Source organism: Apteryx rowi, unplaced genomic scaffold (assembly GCF_003343035.1).
Source record: "Apteryx rowi isolate R43461 unplaced genomic scaffold, aptRow1 scaffold_254, whole genome shotgun sequence".
NCBI classification, from domain to species: Eukaryota; Metazoa; Chordata; class Aves; order Apterygiformes; family Apterygidae; genus Apteryx; species Apteryx rowi.
The window spans coordinates 1168301-1191285 of NW_020448908.1; the positions used below are offsets into that span (position 1 = coordinate 1168301).

The following is a 22985-nucleotide window of genomic DNA, read 5'->3' on the forward strand; positions in this document are numbered from 1 at the left end:
CGGACGCGGGGCGCCCGTGGCCTCCCTCGCCCTGGACGGGGCCGCGTCCCCCCGCTCCCTTTCCAGGGAGCCTTGAGCCTCTTCCCATCCCGGTGATGCTTCTCGGCCCCTCGAGGAGGGAATTTCCTGCCTTCCCTATCCTCAAAACCGGGGGGGGTCTGTGTTGGATGGGAATTTAAAGACCTGGGGGGAAAACCTGCCGCAAAGGAGCTCTGCGAGAGCCGGGGCGTGCGAGGAGCTGGAGCGACACCGGCATCGCGCCTTTTGGCCCCGCGTCCCGCGCGGCGGAGGAATGGCTGCCTCTCCTCCCGCTAACGCGATTCTCTTATTTCCAGAGCAGCTCTCGGAGCCGCTGGGGAACTGGCCTGTGACTTTCTCTGTGAGAGCAGAGAGTGGAGACAGCTGAGTAAATATAGCCTAAACCATTGCTTTCCTGGCCATTCCCCCACCCTTCCCTAACGTGCAAAGGGCTGGTGTGTCCCCGAGGCTGGGTTGGCCTCTGCTCCAGTCGCTGCCTCTTCCATGGTGTGGGAAAGTCCAAGCGATGGTTTGGTTTCTTTGGTGACTCTGTTCTCTGACGTGCGCGAGTCGTGCTTAGATCTGCCCGTGTGGTTCGGGGCGGCAGCCAGCTCCTCGCTGCGTCTCGCTCCGCTGCTGCTCTGCGATGCTTTGGTCCTCCTAAAGGTGATTTCTGCCTCAAACCCTTGGGTTTTATTTAAACCCGCTAGAACAAGGTTTTGTCAACCGCGCTTTAAGAACTCGGGGAAAATCCTCCTTTCTGCCCATAGTTGGTTCTGGCTGGACAAAAGCTCTGGGCTGGGAGAGAAACCGCAGCTCCGAAGGAATGCAGCGAGGAGCAGAGCGATTTGCAGAGCCAGCTTGGAGCCGTGTCAGAGYGCTCGCGCTTCGGTCCGAGTGCTGGTGTGTGTTTACAGTGAAAAAGAGTATTTATAATATCAGGGGCTCTTTTAATTCCTCTGAGAATATCTGGAGCCACTGCTTGGAACTGTTGTAACTGAGTAATGGAAGATAAAAAGCAAACAGAGGAAGGAACAGTGGATTTTTCAAGTTGAAAGGTCCTGCTTCTCTCAACCAATATCCTAATACTGTTGGCCTGCCAGTGAAATACTCTGGCTCCTTCTCGCCTTATAGGTTACTTCATTTCGTTGCTCTGCTGCACATAGCGTCTAATAAATGGTCATATAAATCCTTAAAGCATCTGCACAATTCCAAAAGTCCCGGGGAACAAGTAGCGTGATATTACGGAGATGGGTTAGCAAAATCAGGAGTTACAATGTTACTTTTTATATACGTGTTCTTTTAAAACTGTAATTTTTGAGGGAAATAGCCAAAATACAGTTACTGGGTTTACTTCTGAAAAAAGCCCTAAAGCCTGCCCCAGAAATGCTCCTGAAATGGAAACGGTGTGCTCTTGCTCCTTAGGGAGCTCCGGGTGGGTAGCAAAGGCTGAGCGGAGCACAAAAGCCTCCCAGCGAGTGAAGGGGTCTTGCAGTGAGGAGGAGAAAGCTCCTGAGCGGGGTGAGACAGGATGAGCCTAAACCGAAGCAAGAAAGTCAAACATCAGGAGAAACTTCCAAGCAGCAAGCCCAGTGCTGGAACGGGTCTGCACATTGCCCCAGGCGCCTCTCCGACCTGTCCTTTGAGACCTCCGAACGTCTCTCAAGGATAAGATGGGCGTAGGTCATCCCAAGGCAGGGATTTACTCGGCTTCTCGGATCCCTGCTAACCATAACAGTTATTTTTCAGTGAAATGTTTCAGATATTCCTTCGCTTCCTTGGACTTCAGTGACTAAAGCAAGGCTGAGCAATAAGCACCGTATCCCTGGCAGGGGAAGCTGGCAGCTGTGGCAGGATGCTGCTGCTCCTTGGGCTCCGTCGCAGGCTGCAGCAGAAGTGTCTCTTGGTGAGAAACGAGGTGAAAACGGCCTTGGCCGCTGCCGTGCCTCTACTGTAAGGCTCCGGGGAGAGGCCGCGCGTGCCTGGGGAGACGCGTTCGCCCTCGGGACAGCAGCCCCGGCCTCGGCACAGCTCCTGCAAGTCCCAGCGGTCAGAAAAAGTCACAGCAATCGTTGCGGTGGCAGGTCACGGTGTGGCAGGCGGTTGTGTGTCCGTTTTTTGTGTCCATTCGTAGTTGCATTGTCCTGTTTTCTTTCTGGCTGTTTGGTTGGTTGGGTTTTTTTGTTAGCAAAAGAAAGGTTTGTTCCCGTTGTTTGCGGCTCATTAACATGCAGTGTTTTGCCATTCAGAACTTGATCTGGCATTTTTTTGCTAGCTGGAGATCTGATGTAATTGGGAAATATTTGAGCTGTATAGGTTGTGGCAAGCATATTCCTTTTCTTATGTTTATGCATTCTTTTGCCTTACTGGAGGAAAAGTAACACTTATTCTTGCTTGGAGTCAAGCTGCACTTTGAACTGAATGTGGAGTCAGTTAAAAAGCCCAGGAACCGCATTTTAAATGTTAAGATGCTTTTATTTATGTGCTGGACATGCACAAAAAGACTTGTAATGTTTTTTGTTTCAAACCGATGTGTTAAACAAAGAAAGTATTGACAGTAGTTAATGAATCGGGGGATTGTTTCTGGGCACTGAGATAGATTTACCAAAGGTATTTAGATGTCTAATGCATGGGATTTTCAGCGGAGCCGAAGCAAGCGCTAGCCAGCTTAGACACACAAGGCTTCCTCTCCRTGAGCTGAGCGAACCTGGAGGCTGGCCCAGCTGAAATCTTTTGGCAAACTTCTCCCTCCCTCCTTCCTGCGCACGCAGAGCCCTGGTTCGGAGGTGTGCTTCCAGCGGACAGGCTTGTGCGTGCCCTGGGCTCTCAGCGCCGCCTGCCTCGTTCCCAAATTCGCTTTCCCTCCAAACATCTATTTAAGGGCTTTGGAAAAGGAGCGCTCCCTCCCCCTCTCCCAAAAGACGCATGCCGATCCCGTCATCTGCTTTCCATCGGGTGCAGAGGTTTCCCGACCCGCGGTCGCCGTCCCACACACGCAGCTCGGCTTGGGAAGCGGCCCGCGGGCTTTGCGGCGGGGCCCGCGACCGCCCTTCCCCGGAGAGGGCAGGCGCCAGCGCCAGCGACACGGCTTTGCCTTTCCCGGGGCGCGCGCGCGAGCCCAGCGCCGCCGGAGCGCGGGCCGGGCAGGCGAGGGCCAGGGCCAGCCTGGCACCAGCTTGTTTTCGCATTGTGCGAGTGTGCGTCTGTGAGCGTGCGTGCCAAGTGACCTGCTGCTACGGGGAGACCGGAGCTGCGTCTCTGCCCCTGCTTTCCCACCCGTGTCCGGCAGCAGTTGGGCAGACGCCAGGCTGAGAGGGGTCCGCGGAGCCGGGCGGCAGCGTGGCAGAAGCTGCAGGACCTGCTGCTTGTAGAGGCTCGGTGCTCTGGAGCGACCGTCTCCTCTTCCCAGCCCTCCGCGCAGGTCTGCTTTTAAAAGCCACTGAGCGAGTTTGCCGGGACTGAGCGTTTGTTCTTCCAGCATCTTCGGCTGCACCGGCTTGTCTGAGGCTCTTGGAGTCGGTCCCTGTGCTGGGATCCGAGGGGGGAAGCCGGGAGGTGCCTTGGCCTTCCCGGGAGAGGGGCAGCGTCGACCCCACTGCACGTGGGCTCTGCTGCCTCCGTGCGCGTTTTGGGATCTGTCCCGCGGGAAGAGCAGGAGCTGCCCATGCCTTTCCCAGCAGCCGCGACTGCTCGGGGCCCCAGCACTTAGACGGCACCTCCAGCCCTGCTGACTCCTCTGTCGGACCCCGGTAGGCAGAGCTCAGAGGGGCGAGGGCAGGCGTCTGAGCCGAGCCGTAAATCTCTCTTCGTGCTCGGGATTGTGAAGCGATGTTTTCCTGGCTGGCACTGGTTGAATTCGGGAAATGCGGGCTCCGCTGTGAGTTCTCTGCGGCCGCCGCGGGAACTCGCTCTCCACTCGCTTGGCGGCTGCGCTGAGATGCGCTGCTTCGCCCGCGGACGCCCCATGTCCCACGAGTCCGGGCTGCGCAGCCTGGTGTTGCTCTCGGAGCTCCGGAGAAATTCCCCAGCCGCCTGGATCAGGCTCAGTCCTGTTGCCCGCCAGTTGCAACCTCGCTGCGAGCGTCCTACGTCCCTGAGGGCGAAGCCTGCTCATTCATGGAGAAGACAGCCCGGCTGGGACGCTTGCCCAAGCTCAGGCAACCCGTTCAGGCCTGGCTCCTGCGCGGGTTTCGTGTGCCGTGGCCTCTTTGTGCCTCTCGTCTCCCTCCAGGGAACGAGGAGGATAGCGCCTGCCTTGCCGGGCGGTGCTGGATGAGCRTTAGGCTGCAGAGCCTGGGTACGTGGGAAGGTCTCGTAGTGTTTAGATGAGCCTTGGCCTCCCACCACCAGCGAGATCCATTTGCCCTGCGTCTCCCCCCTGCCCCGGTACCTCCGCGGCGGCTCCCGAGGCGGCTCCTCGGGAGCTGCCGTGCTGCTCTCCTGCCTGACCTTCCTGCCGCTCGGCGGGAAGTGGGATCGTTGCAGCCTGCGGGGAGTCCCGCTTCCCTCCTCGCTGCGCCGTGGCCTCGCCGGCCTGGCGCCCGAGCCCCCGCGCCGCTGCGCCGCGAGACGCGGCTGGGCCAAAGCGCTCGGAGCCGTTAATAGGACCTGCGGCGTTTCGGGTGGCCCTCGGTGTCGCCCGGGACTCGGGAGCGCTAGTTTTCAGCCGCTCCCGAAGGTTGCGGCTGTCGTGTTGCCTCGTGGGTCCTTTCCTCGGAGGCACGCGGCGTCTGCGGGAACCCGAACGCTGGGTTTTGCCCGGCGTCAGCCTCGGGGAAACATGGAGCTGGCCTGCGTGGCGGGGAGGGTATGGGAAAAGAGGACGTGCCCAGCTGGTGGGAACTCGGGTGCCGTTGTTCATGCATCCCTTAAACATGTCATAACCCGGGGTTTTTTGTTTTTTTTTTTTCTTTTTGGTGGATTTCTGGGCTGGGCAGGCAGCATGTTGTTCAGTTTCTCTCTATATTTGAATAGCTTAAAGGCAGTTAGTAGCTCTAAGTAGACTTGAAGGCTTTAAGGATTTTTTTTTTCTTTTTTATTTTTTTAATCCCCTCCATCTCTGCAAAAAGAAATTGTGCCTGTGTTGTCTGCACTTGACGCTGTTAACTGCTTTAAAAAAATTCAAAAATTTACTTTGCTCAAAGCTAGGCTTTGAAGTGCTGCTCTGTGGGAATTGCAAAGCATCTTAAAAGCCTTTAACTGAAAAATTGGTTAACCTACATTTGTGGGCAGTTACCTCCAGAAAATGACTTTGTGGGGGATTGCACAGGGAGGTGTAAAGGTGAACTGTGAATCGGTTTAACAAGAAAAGGTTAACTCTGTTTGTTTTGCTGCTATTCAGGGTCCCCAGCTGGTGGTTTCAGGGTCACCCTTTTCTGTATGCAGAAGTTCCTGCATAAAAGGCTGTTTTGTCCCATGTGTTGCCTTCTTGTTTGCATAAGTGCTATGAAGAGAGTAAGCTGAAGAAGCAAAGCGAACCTCTTTGAGATGCAGAGTTCGTGTCTGATTGCAGTGGGAGAGGCGTCCTCTCTGCAGAGCGTTGCTGCAAGTCGGGCCGCTGGCTCCTCTTTGGCGTTTGGAGTGTAAATTGGTAATAGCGCGTTCTGGGGGAGAGCGCTTGGATCCAGGGCTCGGTATCAGCTGCGTTTGCTGGCTGGGGTGGTTAGGAGAGAAACAAGTCTTGCCTCTCGCAGCCACCTAGATCAAGCCGCGGGTTGAATGCTGGGTGCGGGGTGCAGCACCGGGCTGGGCAGTAACGGGTCTTCTCTTTGCAGGCACTGGGAAGGGAGGAATAGCATGCCGCAGCGGCCTCGGCTGGACGCGCTCCGTGCTTTTGCCCTCTGGACTCCAAGAAGCCTTTTTTGGTGAACTGAACCCGGCTCTCCCGTTTCTTTGCTGCATGCCCGCTCACGAGTGCTGGATTATGTTTGTCTCCTTCTCCCTGTGCTCCATCATTTGGCTGAATCGTGGCTTCAAGCTAAGGAAAAGGGGCTGCACTTAAGCACGCGGGGCCACCCCGCCGAGGCTCCTGGGGTCCCGGTTTGTGCAGAGACGTTCGGAGCGCTGATGGGGGAGAGCTGCCTCTGAGGTGCCTCCTCCGCTGCCGCCYGCCGCCGCTGCCTTGCCGATCAGAGCCRATCCCCGGAGGCAGAGAGAATGGGCAGCACCGATGGATTCCAGTACCGCGCGCTCTACCCCTACCACAAAGAGCGCGAGGAGGACATTGACCTGGTGCCCGGGGACATCCTGGTGGTGAGCAAGGGGGCCCTGCAAGCTTTGGGCTTCAAGGATGGCGATGAGCAGACCCCCAACCAGATCGGGTGGATCCTGGGCGTCAACGAGCGGACCAAGCAGAAGGGAGACTTCCCCGGCACGTACGTGGAGTACGTGGGGCCCGTGAAGATCTCCGTTCCCTCTCACCGGCCCCGAGTGCAGAGGCCYCTGCCCGCGACGCCGGGGGCCAGCGGGTGCCGTTTGCAGGAGGCTCTGGAGCAAGGTAAGCCGTGCCGCATGCCATAGCGGTGATGGAGCATTGCGCAGTGCCCAGCGCTCCGGTCCCCTCCTTGTGTCTCGGGGACCGAGTTGCTCGGGGCTTGCTGGCTCCCGTTCAGTCCTGGCCGAGAGAAAAGCACGTTGTTCTCTCCAACTTAACGATCTGCGTGGTGGCTCCTGGGAGAGCCCTGCGCCGGTCGTACCGCTCTGGGATCCTCCTCCCGCTCTGGCTGGCTGGGATCCACGTGGTCCTTGGTCCCTCTCCCTGCTCTGCTGAGAGTTTTGCCCCCCTCTCTCCTTTATGGAATAAGCCCTGACCTCTCCCTGCCGCCTCCCTCCCTCCCTCCCTCTGGAGCGCCGGGGGCACYGCTCCCTGCCAAGAGCCGCTCAGCCCTGCTGAGACACACAATTACTTGTCTCTGGGCAAGAGGAGAAAAGTCAGGGTCTAAAGGAGTGCTTCCGAGAACTGGAGCTAATTGCTTGTCTGCCTGGCGCGGGGCCCTCTCCGCGGCTCGCGGGGCTCTCGCCGGGGCCGGGCAGCTGCCCCGGGGCAGGRCACGGGCTGCGGGGCGCCTGCGGCTGCCTCCCGGCCTGCGGCGCTGGGCTTTGCACGGGGTCCGGTCCTGGAGCTGGAGCTGGGAGGACCTCCGTGCATCCATGCTGCTCGTAAAGCTGGCGCGGCTGCCCTCTCTTTCCCGTTTCTCTTGCCCCCGGGCTCATAAGCCCTGTGGCACGGGGCGCTGCCGGGCTCGGCAAGCGCTGGGCGCTCCGAGACGGCGAACGGGGGCGATAGCCRTGCTCTGCGCGTCTGGGGCGTTGCACAAAACTCCCCTGGTGCAGATGGGAGAAGTGGGGTCGGCAGCAGGACGTGGTGGGCGTCGGGGAGCGTTCCCGGCAGGGCAGCCTCCCTCRCGGGGAGACCTGGCTTTCCCATCAGATGCTTCTAGCTGCGTGAAGCCGCTCCAGGATCTTAAGGGACGAAAAAGAGCCCTGCCTCAGCCTGGGAAGCCGAGGTGACAGGGCTGAGGCTTGCCGTGCGGCGCCCCRGAGCTGCCTCGCGTGCTCCTGTCCGGCAGGCTCCGGGGCGCGGAGGGGAGGGCCGCGGGAAGCGGCTCTGCAGGGTGGGAATGCGGCTGGGCCGTGCGTTTGGGTTGGCAATGGGAGCTTGCTGACCTGAGTCATCCCACTCCCAACCTGCTTTTCCAAGAAAGCAGCTCCTCTTGGGAGCCCGGGGCACGCTCTGCGGTGGATGTGTCGGCCTCGCCGGCGTCCAGCCTCGCGCTGCCTCCGGGGCTGCATTTATGTCCTTGCGGGCTCTCTCATCCTCCCCTTTCCGAGCAGGGCTTTGCGGAGGTGCGTCTGGGTGGTCAAAGCCGCTGCCCTGGGTAGGGGTAGGAGATCTCTGTGGTGTGGAGGCGGATGCRGGCCAGAGCTCCTGGTGCATGGAAAAGACATGGCTGGGGAAGGTAAACCCAAAGCCATCCCGACTGCTTCCCGCCCTGGGACGGAGCCGGGTGACAGCTGGGTACCAGGGTGCGCAGGGAGGGGGCTGCGCCAGCCGTGCTTCCGTCACCGTCCTCGGGGTTCGGGGCTGCGCCGGCGCCTTGCCCAGAGCCCCAGCGGCGGCCTCCACCTTGGCTTGGCGGTTGGGGGCCTGCAGGACAGCGTTTCGGACGTGCAGCACGTGGGGTTGCTGCTGGGGAGACGCATTTTTGCAGCTGAGAAATTGAATTTAAGCCCAGCTGCGTTTAACCCCGGCCCTGCTGGGGTGAGGGCTGCCCGGGAGGCGCAGGGATCTCTGCTAAGTTTGTAGCTGGCCGCTTTTCTGCCCCGTTTCCTGGGTCSTGTCCTGGCTGGCAGCGATTCCCGAGTCCTTTAGCCCCTCCGCATCGCCGAGCGTGGCTGGTGCCCCGGACGTAAGGCAGCCCGGGAGGGAAGGGGCCCCCGCGCCGCCCGAGGAGGAGCGGTGGCCCTGCGGAGCGGCGAGGCCCCGGAGTTTCTGATGGTGAATTTAYGAGCTGCCGGTGTTTGCCTTCTGCAGCGAGCGCAAGCGGAAAATGCGGCTTGGAAATATTTCCGCAGCTGCCGCGGCCGCGCTGTGAGCGGCCTTGTTCGCGTCGGCCCAGCCCGGAGGCCCAGCGGGCTCGGGAGCCGCTGCTGGCTCCGCTGCAGGCCGCCTGATAAAAACGCAGGCTGCTGCCTGCTGAAGCAGCACATTCCCGGCCGGGCCACGTGGGCAGCGCCACTATTTACTCTCCGTTCAGCCCTTCCGCAGCGGGGTCAGGCCCGGAGCTGCCGGCCTCGTGCAGCCCCGCCGCGGCAGGAGCCGGGACCTGCACCGGGCAGAGCCCTTCTCGCCCCGGCCGGCAGCGTTCCCACCCCGAACGGCGCCAACCGGACCCCGCTGCTGCTGCCGCCCCGCGGGAGCTGGCTCTGAGCGCCGACGCGAGGTGCTCCGAGGCGCTGGGCCTGGCCGGCGCGGCAGCGAGCTAGTGCACGTCTCGGCGCAGCCAGAGGAAGCCGCGGTATTTAACGCTCCCCGGCCCCGTTCCGCAGCTCGCRGATATTTGAAGCCTCCTCCGGCAGAGCAGCCCGTGCCGCAGCTCCGGGCCACGGCTCGACCGGGAGCAAGACCGGGCCTGGTGCCGCGCTCCCTTCGGCAAGCCTCCCGCTGGCAGCCGCCGGCCGGGCCTGCGCGCTCCTGCCCCGGCACGCGTCTCCCCTCCGGCACGGGTGAGGAAGGTGCCGCGCTGCCCCGGGCCGGGGGCTCTGCCGAGCCGACCCAGCGGGGGCCGCGGTGCGGTTGCGCCCAGCCCTTCCCATGCCGATGTGACCCCGTTACGGGCCGGATGCCGTTTGATGCGGGGCCTTGGCGCCTGGGTAGCTGCAGGGGGGTGTCTGGAGAGGGCAGGGACCCCGCGGAGGGGCTCGCTGCTGGGGCTCGCCAAGCCGGGGCGAGCTCGGGGTGAGGTTCCCCTCCTGCGGCCGCCGGGCCCGGGCCTCCCGCCCGCGGCCGCGGCAGCTCTCGCGCGCTCGGGTACGGCCAYGACGGCTCCCTGGGGCTCGCGCTCGCTGCGCAGCCGGGCGAGACGGCATGGGAAAAAGCATCCGGAGCAGCTGGCTGCGCTGCACAGACCAGTTTGCGCTGGTTGGATTTCACGTCCCCGGCTGCCGTCACGTGGCAGCGCGGTATCTGCCTCCGGGGCGCCCCGATTCCCCCGGCCCCTGGGAAGGGGAGGACCCTGGTCCCGTGCCGCCGGCTGTCTGCGCTCGCTAACAGCTTGCACGGAGGCTGCGGGCTAGCGGGGAGGGGGGAGGCGGAGGGCTGGTTTCCATGTTAAATGAGCAATCAAGGGCAGGAATTTGCTGACACGGCGTTCTGTCTGAATCGCTGGATTAATCGCAGCTCACCACCGCGAGCTCGTTCCCCGGCCGCAGCTCCTCCGCCAGGCCCCGTGCAGCTCCCCGGCCTGGGCAGAGGCAGCGGCTGTGAACCGGGCCTGAACTCCGGGAGCCCTGTTAACCCCTCCGGTGCCTGCCCGGCATGTCTGTGTCCCCAGGTCGCTCGTGGAGATAAACTTTGCCTCGCCGGTTGCTCCGAGGCCTCYGTGCCGCGCTTTGCGTGGGCTGTGACCCCCTCCGTGCCGGCGCGCTGGCAGCAGGAGCCACAGCTTTCCTTGCTCTCGGATGTCGCCGCTCGGAGCAGCGCTGCTCGCCCTGGTGCCTGGCCCTGCTGCAAGCTCTGAGCTGGCTCTGAGCCCTTCTCTCCCTCCCTGTCCCCCAGGACCTCTTCTCCCAGACCTGCAGGAGCAGTTCAGCCCTCCGGAGATTGCTCCGCCGCTGCTGGTGAAGCTGGTGGAAGCCATTGAGAAGAAAGGTAAGGGGGGGACGCTGAGCCCCGAGGGGTCAGTACCCCCCAAAACCTCCTGGTGGGGGGCGGCTGTCTGCAAACGCTATCGGTGTTAGACCGAGCTTAGCRGGACACGCGGCTGCCTGCAACAGGGAGGCCTCCAGCTCCTCTCTGGCTCGAGACGGGGGCRCCAAACCGGGGCCTGGGTCTCCAGCGGGCGTCCTGGGGGCCGGACGGGCTGTCGCAGCGTCTGCAGCAGCTTTGTGTCGGCCGGGTGGCTTGGACGCCCTCCAGGCCTGGTGAGCCGTGCCGCAGCCGTCGTCCTGCCGGCGAGCGGCTGGCACCGGGCTGGCTCCGAAACGGTGCGCGCGTCGGGAGCCGCCTGGCTGCCCGGTTCGCGGCTAACAGCAGCGTCCTCGCTCCCGCAGGGTTGGACAGCGAGATGTTGTACAGGACATCTGGCTCCGAACTGCGGCAAGCGCTGAAAACCGGTAAGAACCAGCTCTTTATGGTGAGGAGGCGAGGCGGCTCAGATGGAGGAGATTAGTGGATGTGACAGCGCCAGCAGTAATGGAATCCAGGCCAGGCTCATCCCTGTCCCCGGCTGGTCCTAACTCCCGGCACGCCGGCTCTGCGGCGGGGCCTTCCCGTCCCGACACGTCCCCCTCCYGCGTGGCAGGGACGGGAGCGGGGAGGTGGCTGCCGCCCCGGCGAAGGGACGCAGCGCCGGCTTGGAGGCTGCGGAGCCARTCCTGGTGCTCGTCTCCTGCCGATGGGCTGGCGGAGGCCTCTCCGGCTCTGTCGCACCGCTAATAAGCAGGGGAGGATCTTGCAGCTCGGCTCGGAGGCTGGAGCCCTGGCTCTGCCGTGCCTGTGGCGGCCGTCCCACCGGGGAGCCTTCAGAGCTGTCTGCCTCTCGGCCGGCCTTGGGCCTCCTCCAGCACCGTGCTGCCTTGTCCCCGTTCACAAACCTGAGCTGAACGGCGCTGCCGGCTCTGGCCGTGCCACCATCCGCACAGGGTTTGCGTGCTGTTCCRGCAGCCCGCGCCTCGCGTTCGCGGGACGGCCCGGTTCGAGGGAGACGTTTCCCCGTTGGGTTTGGTATGTGGCTGGTCAGCTGATTCCCTCTCTGCGCTCGTCCCTAACAGCAGCAGGGAATAAAACTCTTCCAGGTGGTGCGTGCCCAGGATTCCTGCGGCAGGGCTCGGGGAGAAGGGTGGGGGCACTTGAAACGACTTGACCCCCATCCCGGGGGGACCCGCCTGGGTTCCTGGAGCCGGGTTCCTCTTCATGGGCTGGGGGACGCATCCGGGCGCTTTCCTTCGCGAGAGCCGCTCGGCTGCCCGGGGGCTGCCCGAACTCGCTCCGCTGTGCTGCCTGGCCGGGGAGAATCGCCGCGAGTTTGGATGTGCTTCTCCCCGCAGCAGCGGGTGCAGCGAGTTTGGAGCTGAGCTGTTTGTGCGGATCCCCAGGGCCCAGCCGCGCTGGGGGCAGCGAGGGGTTTTGCAGCTGTCTTGTGCTCTGACCCCGGTGCCTGGCAGAGGGACCCCCGTTGTTTTGGGGACCCCAGGACGTTGTTTGCTGCCRGGGGTCTGGCACTGACGCGCCTGCGTCCCTGTTCACCGGGCGAGCGCCCCCGCCGCTCGCTGCGCTCCTGCTGCGGCAGATGCTCTGCRTGGGGCGTGATGGTCTCTGGGCTGCGTGCCGGCAGCACCGGGGCTGCTGGCTGCGTGCCCGGGGCTGTGCCCGTCACCCGGGGGAAATCTCTGCCCTGGCAGATTGGACCCTGGGCGACCTGGAGCCCYTCGACGTGCATTCCCTGAGCGAGGCGCTGCGAGGCTACCTGCAAGACCTGCCAGCCCCCGTGGTGCCGGTGTCCGTGCACGGAGACATTCTTCGCATCCTGCAGGGTAAGGGCCTCTCCTTGGGGTATTAAAATAGGCCCCGTCCCTGTGGGCTCCAGCCGACAGCGCTCCCACGCCGTGGCGCAGCTGGAGCACGCAGAGCGGTGCCGACCGGCCCGGCCTTTCCATCGTGTCTCGCCTCTCCCCAGAGATCCCCCAGGCGGAGAATTGCCGGAAGCAGCTGCTGCTGGCCCTGGAGTCGCCTGCGGTCCCGCTCCAGAACATGCTCACCCTGCAGTTCCTGCTCCGGCATCTGGGGAAGGTATCGCAGCAGGCAGAGAGCAACAGCCTCCACCCTCGGGCCYTGGGGGAGATTTTCGGCCCCCTTCTCCTCCGGCTGCCTGGTGCCAGGTATGTGAGGCTCTCGGCTTCCAGCCTTGTACCAAGTGCCGGCTGCTCTGCCTGCCAGGACAACGAGTGCGGACCGTAACAGCAGGTCTGCCCATGGCCCCTGCCTTGCACGTGGGATTAAACTGCTGGCAGCGCACAGAGGTGGGACTCGAAGCCAGGGCAGAGCTCTTGCTTCTGGGTCAACGTGCAATCTGGCAGCTGGGCTGTGTGCTGGGCTGAGCCAGCTGCCCCTGGCCGCCCCTTGCCCAGGGGATGCAGGAATGGTGCCGAGTTCTCCCCCACAACTGCTGATCTTACTGGCTTCTGTCTCCCTGCAGCCCAGAGCTGAGCCCTGACTTCTCCGTGCTATTTCTGGAAATACTTCTGCAAGCGAAGGAGTCGGAGCAGGAACAGTTGCCTCCAGGTACTGGACCAGCAGCTGAGATGCCCCCTCCTCAGGGTCTGAGGCACTGGCATTTGTGCTCCATGGACGTGGAGCGTTTGCCCCCATGAACGGGTTGCCGAGGGCGTTTCTGTACCCAGCTGTGCCTGGAGGCCTGCTCAAGGCACTAATCTGTTGTGTGCGTGCCTGGAGCAGCTCCTGGCAGCGCTGCAGCCAAGCGGGGCTTCCCAGGACGGTTGCTGCAGGGAGGGTGCTCGCTGCTCCGAGGGATTGCCCTTGGCGAGGGTGGGGAGCTGGGATCAGGGCCAGCCCTTCTTAAACCCTGCTTCAACCCTGCTTCTCTTACAGCTTTGCCTCCAAAACCGCCTAAGCCGAAGCCCAGTGCAGCCAGCCTGGCCAACGGGAACAGCGTGCCCTTGCAGGACGCCGAGTGGTACTGGGGTGACATTTCCCGGTAAGGGGGCGGCCTGGGAGCACACGGAGCCCAGGCACGTCTGCGCGGCCCTGGGCAGCACTGGGTGCCGGCAGCTCGTGTCCCTGCGTGCCCTGTCTGTCACATTAGACTGGAGTGCGGGGTGTCTTTTGGGCCAACCACCATGGGTGCCTGGTCCATCCAGGCTGCTAGGCTCTCGGGGGAAGGCTGGTTGCACGTCGCAGGCCGTGGCAATCATCTCTTGTGCCTCACAGGGAGGAGGTGAACGAGAAGCTACGGGACACGCCAGATGGTACCTTCCTGGTGCGCGATGCCTCCAGCAAGATCCAGGGGGAGTACACACTCACGCTCAGGTGGGGCCCTGGGGTCTCCCGAGAGCCTCTGCTGCTCCGGGGTGGAGCTGTCAGCACGTGACCCCGTGCTGGGCAAGTCCAGGCTGGTGCGTGGGCTGTGCTGGCCAGAGCACCGTGGCCAGCTGGGAGAGCACGTGTGGGTGCTGGGGTGGTGGTAAGCGCTCTCTGCTCCCCCCTCTCTGCTGCAGGAAAGGAGGCAATAACAAGCTGATCAAGATCTTTCACCGGGAAGGGAAATACGGCTTCTCGGAGCCCCTGACTTTTGGCTCGGTGGTGGAGCTCATCACTCACTACCGACATGAGTCGCTGGCCCAGTACAACGCCAAGCTGGACACCAGGCTGCTCTACCCCATCTCCAAGTACCAGCAGGTGAGACCTGCGCTGCAGGGACAGGACTGGCCGGCGCAGCCTGAATCGGGCTGTGGGGGACAATCTGTTCCTCCATGCCTGGCCCTGTGGCAGATGGGTCCCATGCACCAAGTGCTCCTCCAGAGCTTGTAGAGATTGGTCCAGACCTTGTCCAGCAGCACCACTCCCCTGTGCCAGGACATCGCCTTATGGGGTGGCAAACATCCTGCAGGGCTGGTGGGGCTTTGGTGTGGGGCCAGCCGCCTCGCAAGAGGGGCTGCCGTGGGGCAGGAGCAGGTCCTGACTGAGGCTCTGCGTGTGGCAGGACCAAGTGGTGAAAGAGGACAGCGTGGAAGCCGTGGGGGAGCAGCTGAAGGTCTATCACCAGCAGTACCAGGACAAGAGCTGGGAGTACGACCTGCTGTATGAGGAGTACACRCGCACTTCCCAGGTACGTGGGCGCTGCCTCCCCCTCGGGAGCACGGGCCGTGCGGGCTGCCCCGCTGTCCCCTGGTCTCTGCAGCTGTGCTGATCTGCACAGACGAGCGCGGAGGTCGGGAACCCGCTGCCCCGTTTGTCTGTGCCTGGGCTTGGGGGGGCCCTGCAGAGAACGGGCTTTGAAGTGGGGGACGTTTGGGCTGCAGTGAGGACCGTGCTGCTTTGGGAAGGGGATAAGAGAGGCTGCAAAGCAGCAGAAGCCTTTCCAAATCCTGCCCCTTCCTCAGCTCTTCCCACCCTTCTCCGCAGGAGCTTCAGATGAAGAGGACAGCAATTGAGGCCTTCAACGAGACTATCAAGATCTTTGAGGAGCAGTGCCAAACGCAGGAGAAATGCAGCAAGGAGTACATTGAGCGCTTCCGGCGGGAGGGCAACGAGAAGGAGGTGCAACGGTGAGGCCTGGGCGCAGCCGTGCCCCTCTCGGGCCCGGAATGGGTTGTCCGGGCACAGGGCAGAGCCGAGGCATGCGCGATCCCTGTCTCTCCAGCTGCACGCTGTGGCTGGAGCTGGCTGCCTGCCCCAGCTCCCCACCCTGGCGCACGGCCTAACTCCTGCCYTTCTCCCAGGATCCTCATGAACTCGGAGAAGCTGAAGTCCCGCATCACRGAGATCCACGACAGCAAGATGAAGCTGGAGCAGGACCTGAAGAAACAGGCCTCAGAGAACCGGGAGATCGACAAGCGCATGAACAGCCTCAAGCCAGACCTCATGCAGCTGCGCAAGCTGCGGGACCAGTATTTGGTGTACGTAGAGCCCTGCTGCCCTCCAGCTTGACCCAGGGGCGATCCAGCTGGCTCCTTGAGGGCGTCAGGGCTGCGAGACCAGCTCGCAGGGCTGCTCCGCGCGGGGACGAGCCCTGCAGCGGGCAGCCTCGGGGCTGGCGGTCCCTCGGAGGGGAGGGCTGCTGCCCTCTGGCGATCACCGGCGCGAGTGGTGTCTGGCCCGGCAGCGCTGCCGGCCCTGATCTCTGCCTCTCCTTCCCCAGGTGGCTGACGCAGAAGGGTGCCCGGCAGAAGAAAATCAACGAGTGGCTGGGCATCAAGAACGAGACGGAGGAGTGAGTGTCCCTGCTCGCACGCTGTGGGTTATGGGATGCAGAGGGCTGTAGGAGCACCGGCAATCCTGCCTGCTCCGGAGCCTCGGGCAGGCCCCGTCTCCCTGCCCGGGAGCTGAGGGCGCTTTCCCTGCTGGGGATGGCAGCCAGCTGTGGGAGGGGGAGAAATGGGAGCCACGTGCCCAAGYGGAGGGGGTCTGACCTCTGCCTGGGCTCGATTGCAGCCAATACTCCATGATGGATGACGAGGAGGAGCTGCCCCACCACGAGGAGCGGACGTGGTACGTGGGGAAGATCAACCGCCTGCAGGCGGAGGAGATGCTGTGCGGCAAGCGGGACGGCACCTTCCTGATCCGTGAGAGCAGCCAGAAGGGCTGCTACGCCTGCTCCGTGGTGTGAGTACCCCCGGGCACGCGGGGAGCGCGGGCTGGCTGAGCAGGCGCGGTGCCTGCCATGGGACTGGCGTGGGCTGCGCTCCCACGTCGCTCTGCCCTTCCTTTGCCAGATGCCGGAGGCTGGTGGAGCCGTCAGCTGGCAGGCTGGGCTTCCCCAAGGTCTCCCGTCTGACTYGCCTCCTTATGCCAGGGCTAAATGCATCTTTGGGCTGCTCCAGTGACATCTGCTTGTGCTCTGCTGTCTGTTCCTCGCGCCGGGGGGGGCCCTGGCGCGGCGGCGGGGTCAGGGCCAGGCGCTCGGGTAACCTGTGCTCCCTCGTCTCCCTGGCAGGGTGGACGGTGACACCAAGCACTGCGTCATCTACAAGACGGCGACCGGCTACGGGTTCGCTGAGCCCTACAACCTCTACGCCTCCCTCAAGGACCTGGTCCTGCACTACAAGCACACGTCCCTGGTGCAGCACAACGACTCCCTGAACGTCACGCTGGCTCACCCGGTCCTTTCCCAGCCGCCAGCCAGATGAGCAGCCCGTGCACCACACAACAGCTGCCTTCAGCTTCTCCCCMGGGCGCCGCTTTCTGGCTCTGGACTCTCGCACCCTGTATAGTTGAGTCTCTGTGCTCCTGCCCCTCCAGAGCCTCTGAGATGTCTGTGACCGTTCCTGGTGTCCCTTTTTGGTCAGTAGCTGAAACCCGTGTTGGTTGATGGGACAAAAAGGCTGGGCTGTTTACTCCCAATGGGCTCCAGCGTTTAGGGGGTGGGATGCAGTTGTGATTGAACCGCTGTGGGTGAGCGCAGCCCCCTTCCCCTTCCCCCRTAAGCAGGTGAGATCCCCTTCTTGCAGGCAGGTTGCCCCGCTACGCGTCACCGTAGAGCTAGGTTCCCGATTCCTCGGTGCACCGCGGAGTGGGTGGCCCCCCTGGGCGCGTGCTCCGCTCTGACCCCGGGGCTCCCTGCCTGGCTGCGGAGGACGGCCGAGGAGGAGCCTCCGCGGAGCGGCCAACGGCAGCGCCGAGCGGTTGAGCAYGCGCGTCCTCCGCTCTCACTTCCTTCGGTGATCTCGCAGGCTGCGGTGGGAGCTGGGATCTGGTACGACGGGTGCTGCTCTTCCGTGGAAAGACTTGTTTAGGAAAGAGGAAACCCTGCGTGGGGCAGAGGGCGGGCCGGGCCCCACCTCGCTGTCTCGTTCCTTAGCTTCATAACCACCTCTTGAGTGTTGCTGTCTGCGGAGGGAGGATCCGGTTAGTGGTGAATCTCTCGCCTTGGTCGTGCCAACTAAGCTGTGAAATCTGTGTTGGTACCCGTGTCTTTCCCGGCGGAATCTGTGGGACGCACAGCTCTTTGTTTCTGTTGTCTTCAGTGAATCTCTGCGAACGTAACCCGTTGAAGCTGACTGTAGCCATGTAAATACGGTTCTTTTGTAATCGGCTGCTTACCTAGCCCTGGTGTACGCTGAACTTCCATTAYGATATGCAAGCGCCTGGGCACCAGCTGGCCAGACTGTTACCGACTTGGGTCCTGGGTGCTGCCGCGGCCGACGCAGGAGGTGGCCGGAGCCCGACGCGCGCTACGAGCCCGACGCTAAATGAAGGACCTCTCTGCTGCAGGAGGATGGTATCTCCGCTGGGCCTCGGGCCTTAGCACATAGCAATGTATATGCATGACGTTGAACTATGTATGCAAAGCACTTATAATCATGAGTACTGTATGGGGTGAGCACTGGGCTGGACTTGGGAAGAAGGAGCTGGGGTTTGCTGTGACGCTGCCCACCGTGGCCGGCCGGCGCGGACGGGGCTTGTTGCATCTTTTCAAATAATACTGAGCTTGGAGGGCTCCCAGGTGGCCCTAGGAGGGAAGGCAGCTCTCAGCGAGGGGYGCTCCTGTCTCGGGCCTGAGCAGTGACCCCGTTTCTGGGGATGCTCTGCCTCTCCTCGGATGCAGAGTTGGGTGGCTGCAGCCGCTGGGGTGGCAGGGACGATCCCTGCTCCTCCGGCAGAGCTTTAACGGCTGGAAATGGGCTGCGAGATGAGGACAGGGTAGTGTTTGCTTTCCTGGGTTATCGTGTCTGCCTGTATTCAAGCAAGCGTTAATGCTCCTCTTGGTTTGCCTGCGAGGCTCTTTCCCTTTTAGACGCCCCGTCCTCCGGATGGGCTGGTGGATGCTCYGGGCTTCGCTGCTTGTCCCTTGTGTCGTGATTCAGGCCGCGCTGGATCCGCAGGGTGCAGTGTGCCCGGCGCCGGGGCATGGCATGCTTGCATGTAGCCTGCCTGCGTCCCCTTCCTCGACACGCACCGTGACGTGGGCCGCCACCGAACCGTCCGCAGCARGGGACCGCGCCGTTCCTGGCACTGCTTCTCCCTCCTCCTCCCTCAGCTCTGCTGCTCGCTTCAGCCCCGGCTGCCCTCCACATCCCTGCCAGGGCCGGGAGCGCTGGAGCAAATGTCGCGTTCCCGGTGCTTGTGACTCCTGTTCCCTGCTCCGTGTTCCCTCTCCTGCCCCAGGTGGCACTTTGGGATTTCCCTGGCTCTGTCGTTTGGTGCTATTCAGGTGCAAAGCAGCAGCGCTATCCCTGGCCCCCGGCGGCTCCCACCGCGCTCGGCTCTGGGTGCCGGCATGCCCCGGAAAGGGCTCGGTGCTCGCCGGGCCCAGGGAGAGGCTGGGATTGGGGCTGCTTTGGGGCATTGCTTGGGAAAAGCCTCCTGTCCCAATTAAGGAAATAGTTTGGGTGTGGAGGCCTCTCCCCAGGCGCAGCCGGGGGGTGTCTGGGACCACGCTGGCGCCCCGAAACTTCGTGACCAGCTCCCGTGCTGCTCATGTCGGTGTTTTCGGCTCCTCCGTGCCAGCCCTGCCCCAGCCCCCGCTCATCCCCCAGCTTCCAGTGTCAGCTGGGCTCCTCCGTCCCTGTTTTCCGAAGGGGCTCATCCCCTGGTGGCCTCCCCTCCGGGAGCTCCGGACCCTGTCCTGCCCGGCGGGGTTTGCTCTGGAGCCGCAACGCCCGGCGCAGGGCTGCTGAGTCGGGCACTGGGCCGTGGCGTCTCGCCGTCAGCCCGGCCGCCCGCCCCGGCACCTCGCTCGGACCTTCCCCGGGGAAATTCCAGCTGCTTGCGACGGTGGTTTTCTCTCCCGGCCGCGTTGCTGCTGGTTTTCCCCACGCCGCTGTCCCATGGGAGCCCGCTTCTCTCTCCGCTTCCCAGGAGGGGGGCCGGCACGGGGGGGGGGGGGGCCGCGTTGCCGTTGCGGCACGCTCCGACGGGGCCCGGCTCCCTCCCGGCGCTTTGGGGTCCTGCGTGCAACGAGGAGGAAAAGGCCCCTCCGCGCCGTCTTCTCCCCGATGGCACTCGCCTCGGCTCTAGGAAGCGCAGCTCTGCTCTTTTCTTGGGAGGAGGCCCCAGCCCCGAGCTTCGCGCCGCCCGGCTCCCCCGGGATCAGCTAGTTGTTGTTTGTCCTTTGATGCTTTAGCTCCTGCCGCTGGCGCCTTCGGAGTCGCCTGGTCGAAAGCCGCGTTTTGCTGCTTGCGGCGAGGGGCCGAGCGGCGCATCCACCCTCCCTCCTGCTCCCCGGGGCGCTCGTGGCCCCGTTTCCCAGCGCGGGCAGCTCCSACCCGGCGCTTGTGCTCGGAGAGGGACGCGGCGGCTGCGCGAGCCCTGCTGCGGTTTTAGTCCTTAGGTAGATGCAATAACCGATACTCTAACTCGCCACTTCAGCTGTTCGTTACCAGCAGTAGTTCTCTCTGCTCTTTCTGTTGATGTTTACTAATGTAAACCCAGTATTTGTTACTGTAAGAGAATTTTTGTACGGTACTTCAAAAAAAAAAAACCATAAAAAACATAAAAACAAAGAAATAAACAGAATTAATGAAACGGCTCCGGGGCTTTTTGTGCCGGGCTCTGCCGGGGCGAGGAGGGCAAGGGTTGCGAGCCTGGACGCGGGCGGGAGCAGCTCGCTGCCAACCCCTGCCGGAAACGGCTGGCTATAAACAGCAGGGGGAAGTTCAAAGTTCCTCCGGCCTCGCTGCCGCAAGCTCCCAGTGCCGGCCCCTCCGTCACGCTCCGGGGCCCCGCTGCCAGCTCAAGCCGTTGGGGCAGGACCCRCCGCCGTGGGGCCCGCGGGAGCGTTTGGAGACGCCGGACGCTCTGCGCGGCGTTGGGTTTCTGTCCCTGCTGTGTTGCAACCTGCCCGCGGGGGTCTGCGCGTCCTGTCCCCCCCCCGAAAACCGCGGGCGCCCCGTGCACAAGCTTGCTACCCCCTCGGGGGCCGCGGCCCCGCGTGAGTCAGCAGCCACGGTGGCGTCACATGAGAGGAGGCAGGTTGAGCCGGGCAGGAAGGGCGCGCGGAGGCGGGCGCAGCCGGCCCTTAAAAGTCCTYGCCGGGACGGGACGGGCTCCCGGCCACCCCCGCCGTCCCCATGGCCCCCGCGGTGCCGCTGRCGCTCCTGGTCCTGGCGGCCCTGGGGCCGGGGCTGGCCTGGCCGGCCTGCAACTACCCGCCCCTGCTCTGGTGCAGCTCCTGGGAGATCACCGTCGCCTGCCAGGTCAGAGCCGGTGGAGCCGCGCGGCCGGGTGCCCTGGCTGCCCTCCCGCCTGGCCGGCACGCGCGGAGCGGGGCCGGGAGCCAGCCCCGGGGGYGGGGGGCAGAGGCGGGATGCAGGATGTATCCAGCACGTGGGGTCCTGGCAGCGCCGCTGCTCCGGCTCCGGCTGCCTGTGACGCTGGAGCTGCGCGTGCCAGCTCTGAGCGTTGCTCCCGCCGGGGCACGGGGCTGATGCTGCGCGGGACACGCTGGGCGCTGCATTGCTCCCTGAAGAGCCGTGCTGTGGCCGGACCCAACATGGGAGCAGTCGGGATGCTCCGGGCACCACATTGCTCCCCAAAGAGCCATGCTGCAGCCAAATCACAATGTGGGAGCAGTTGGGATACTCTGGGTGCTGCATTGCTCCCCGAAGAGCCGTGCTGCAGCCGGATCACAMCRTGGGAGCAGTTGGGATGCTCTGGGTGCTGGATTGCTCCCCGAAGAGCCGTGCTGCAGCCGGATCACAACGTGGGAGCAGTTGGGATGCTCCGGGCACCACATTGCTCCCCAAAGAGCCGTGCTGCAGCCAGATCACAACATGGGAGAAGTTGGGATGCTCCGGGCGCTGCATTGCTCCCCAAAGAGCTGTGCTGCGGCCGGATCCCAATGTGGGAGAAGTTGGGATGCTCTGGGCACTGCATTGCTCCCCGATGTCCCCGGGAAACAGCAGTGCTGCAGCTGGACCCTGCTGTGGGAGCAGTCAGGATGCTCCGGGTGCTGCATTGCTCCCTGAAGAGCCATGCTGCAGCCGGATCACAATGTGGGAGAAGTTGGGATGCTCCGGGCACTGCATTGCTCCCCGATGTCCCCAGGAAACAGCCGTGCTGCAGCCGGACCCCGCCGCGGGAGTGGCCGGCACTTCTGCTTTTTCCAGCCCCTTGCGCGCGCTCCGGCCGTGAATCTCTCCGCTCCGTCGCAGCGCCACGTCCCACCCCACACCGAGCCCCCATCCTGCCGGCCGCACTCTTCCTCCGAAACAGTTGGAGGAAGTTCCCTGTGGAAAGCCCCGCCGGCTGCAGCAGCGCCCCGTGTCRGGGACCTTCACCCCTGGGTTGGGAGGGGGCAGGAAGGGCACCGGCGCGGCCCCCTGCGCTGCAAAAAAAACCCCAAAACCCTGTTTGCACGCAGGCGGAGGCCTGGTGCAGCAACCTCTCGCGCCCGGCGGCCCCGGTGGAGCTGAGCCTCTACTACGAGAGCCTGTGCCCGGCGTGCCGGGCCTTCGTGGTGCAGCAGCTCTTCACCACCTGGCTGCTGCTGCCTGCCGAGGTCCTGAACATCACCCTGGTGCCCTACGGCAACGCGCAGGAGACGAACGTCAACGGGACGTGGCACTTCCAGTGCCAGCACGGCCCCGAGGAGTGCCTGGGCAACATGGTGGAGGTGAGCCGGGGCGCGCGGCGGCCGGCCGGGTTGGAGGCAAGGGGCCGCCCGGCACCGTGGCCTCCCTCCACCGCGGCCGCCCCTGCCCGCAGGCCTGCCTGATGCACGAGGCCAAGGACTTCGGCACCTACTTCCCCGTCATCTTCTGCCTGGAGTCGGGGGTGTCCGTCACCAAGGACCTGGAGGCCGTAGGTCACCGTTCCCTGAGCCCCTTCCCCGTGGCGGCGGGGACAAGGGAGTGACGGCGGCCTCCTCCTCCTCCTCCTCCTCCTCCTCGCCCTCCTCCTCCTCGCAGTGCCTGCAGGTCTACGCCCCCCAGGTGTCGGCGGCGCGGGTGGCCGCCTGCGTGGAGGGCGACCTGGGGAGGCAGCTGATGCACCGCAACGCCCAGCTGACGGCCGCCCTCACCCCGCAGCACCAGTACGTGCCCTGGATCGTCGTCAACGGGGTAGGTGGGGGGGGGGGCAGCAGGGTGAAGGGTTTTTTTCCCCCCCCCGGCTCGGTTTTCGGTGCCGTGGGGTGACCGCCGCGCCCCTCTCGCCCGCAGAAGCACACGGAGGAGCTGCAGGCGCAGGCGCAGAGCACGCTGCTGGCGCTGGTGTGCGAGCTCTACCAGGTGAGCCTGCGCCGAGGGGCCGCGGGGAGGCCGGGGGGGCGGCTCGGGTGCCACGTTGCGCTGCCCCCGCCGCTCTCCTCGCAGGGGGAGAAGCCCGAGTCGTGCACGGGACGAGCCCCGAGGAGCGCGGCGCGCAGCATGCGCTGAGGCACTGCACCGGCACCGGCACCGGCACCGGCGGCGGCATCGTCACCAAGAGGCCGCGCGGACGCGGACACGGACGCGGACACGGACCAGACCGGCGGGAGCAACCCTGGGTGGCCGGGAATGGCCGTGCCGCCAGCGGGGGAATAAAAAAAAAAGGCTGTTTGGTGGAAAAGGCACCTGCTGAGTCCTGTGTT

General features: G+C 63.9%; 2 protein-coding genes across 4 annotated transcripts in view; both read left to right on the forward strand.

Moving 5' to 3' along the window:
• The window catches only part of PIK3R2 (phosphoinositide-3-kinase regulatory subunit 2), a 20468-nt gene extending 573 nt beyond the window's left edge, over positions 1-19895 (forward strand). The window contains exons 2-17 of one of the 3 annotated variants that reach the window (XM_026067105.1): positions 336-406; positions 5793-6514; positions 10295-10387; positions 10789-10851; positions 12139-12270; positions 12414-12615; positions 12933-13018; positions 13346-13451; positions 13685-13783; positions 13972-14152; positions 14457-14582; positions 14879-15021; positions 15196-15372; positions 15615-15686; positions 15908-16078; positions 16410-19895. In XM_026067105.1, coding sequence (XP_025922890.1) covers positions 6175-6514; positions 10295-10387; positions 10789-10851; positions 12139-12270; positions 12414-12615; positions 12933-13018; positions 13346-13451; positions 13685-13783; positions 13972-14152; positions 14457-14582; positions 14879-15021; positions 15196-15372; positions 15615-15686; positions 15908-16078; positions 16410-16602 — 2184 coding nt within the window. In that variant the 5' untranslated portion in view covers positions 336-406; positions 5793-6174 and the 3' untranslated portion in view covers positions 16603-19895. Of the gene's footprint in view, positions 1-335; positions 407-4655; positions 5609-5792; positions 6515-10294; positions 10388-10788; positions 10852-12138; positions 12271-12413; positions 12616-12932; positions 13019-13345; positions 13452-13684; positions 13784-13971; positions 14153-14456; positions 14583-14878; positions 15022-15195; positions 15373-15614; positions 15687-15907; positions 16079-16409 lie in introns of those variants that run through there. The other 2 variants (XM_026067107.1, XM_026067106.1) reach the window with 2 other exon arrangements.
• A 533-nt stretch (positions 19896-20428) lies between these two features.
• On the forward strand, positions 20429-22967 carry IFI30 (IFI30, lysosomal thiol reductase). Its single transcript, XM_026067126.1, has 6 exons — positions 20429-20610; positions 21777-22028; positions 22121-22216; positions 22324-22476; positions 22576-22644; positions 22729-22967. The coding sequence occupies exons 1-6, from the start codon at positions 20485-20487 to the stop codon at positions 22789-22791; spliced, it is 759 nt and encodes a 252-aa protein (XP_025922911.1). The 5' UTR covers positions 20429-20484; the 3' UTR covers positions 22792-22967.
• The last annotated feature ends 18 nt before the right edge of the window (positions 22968-22985 follow it).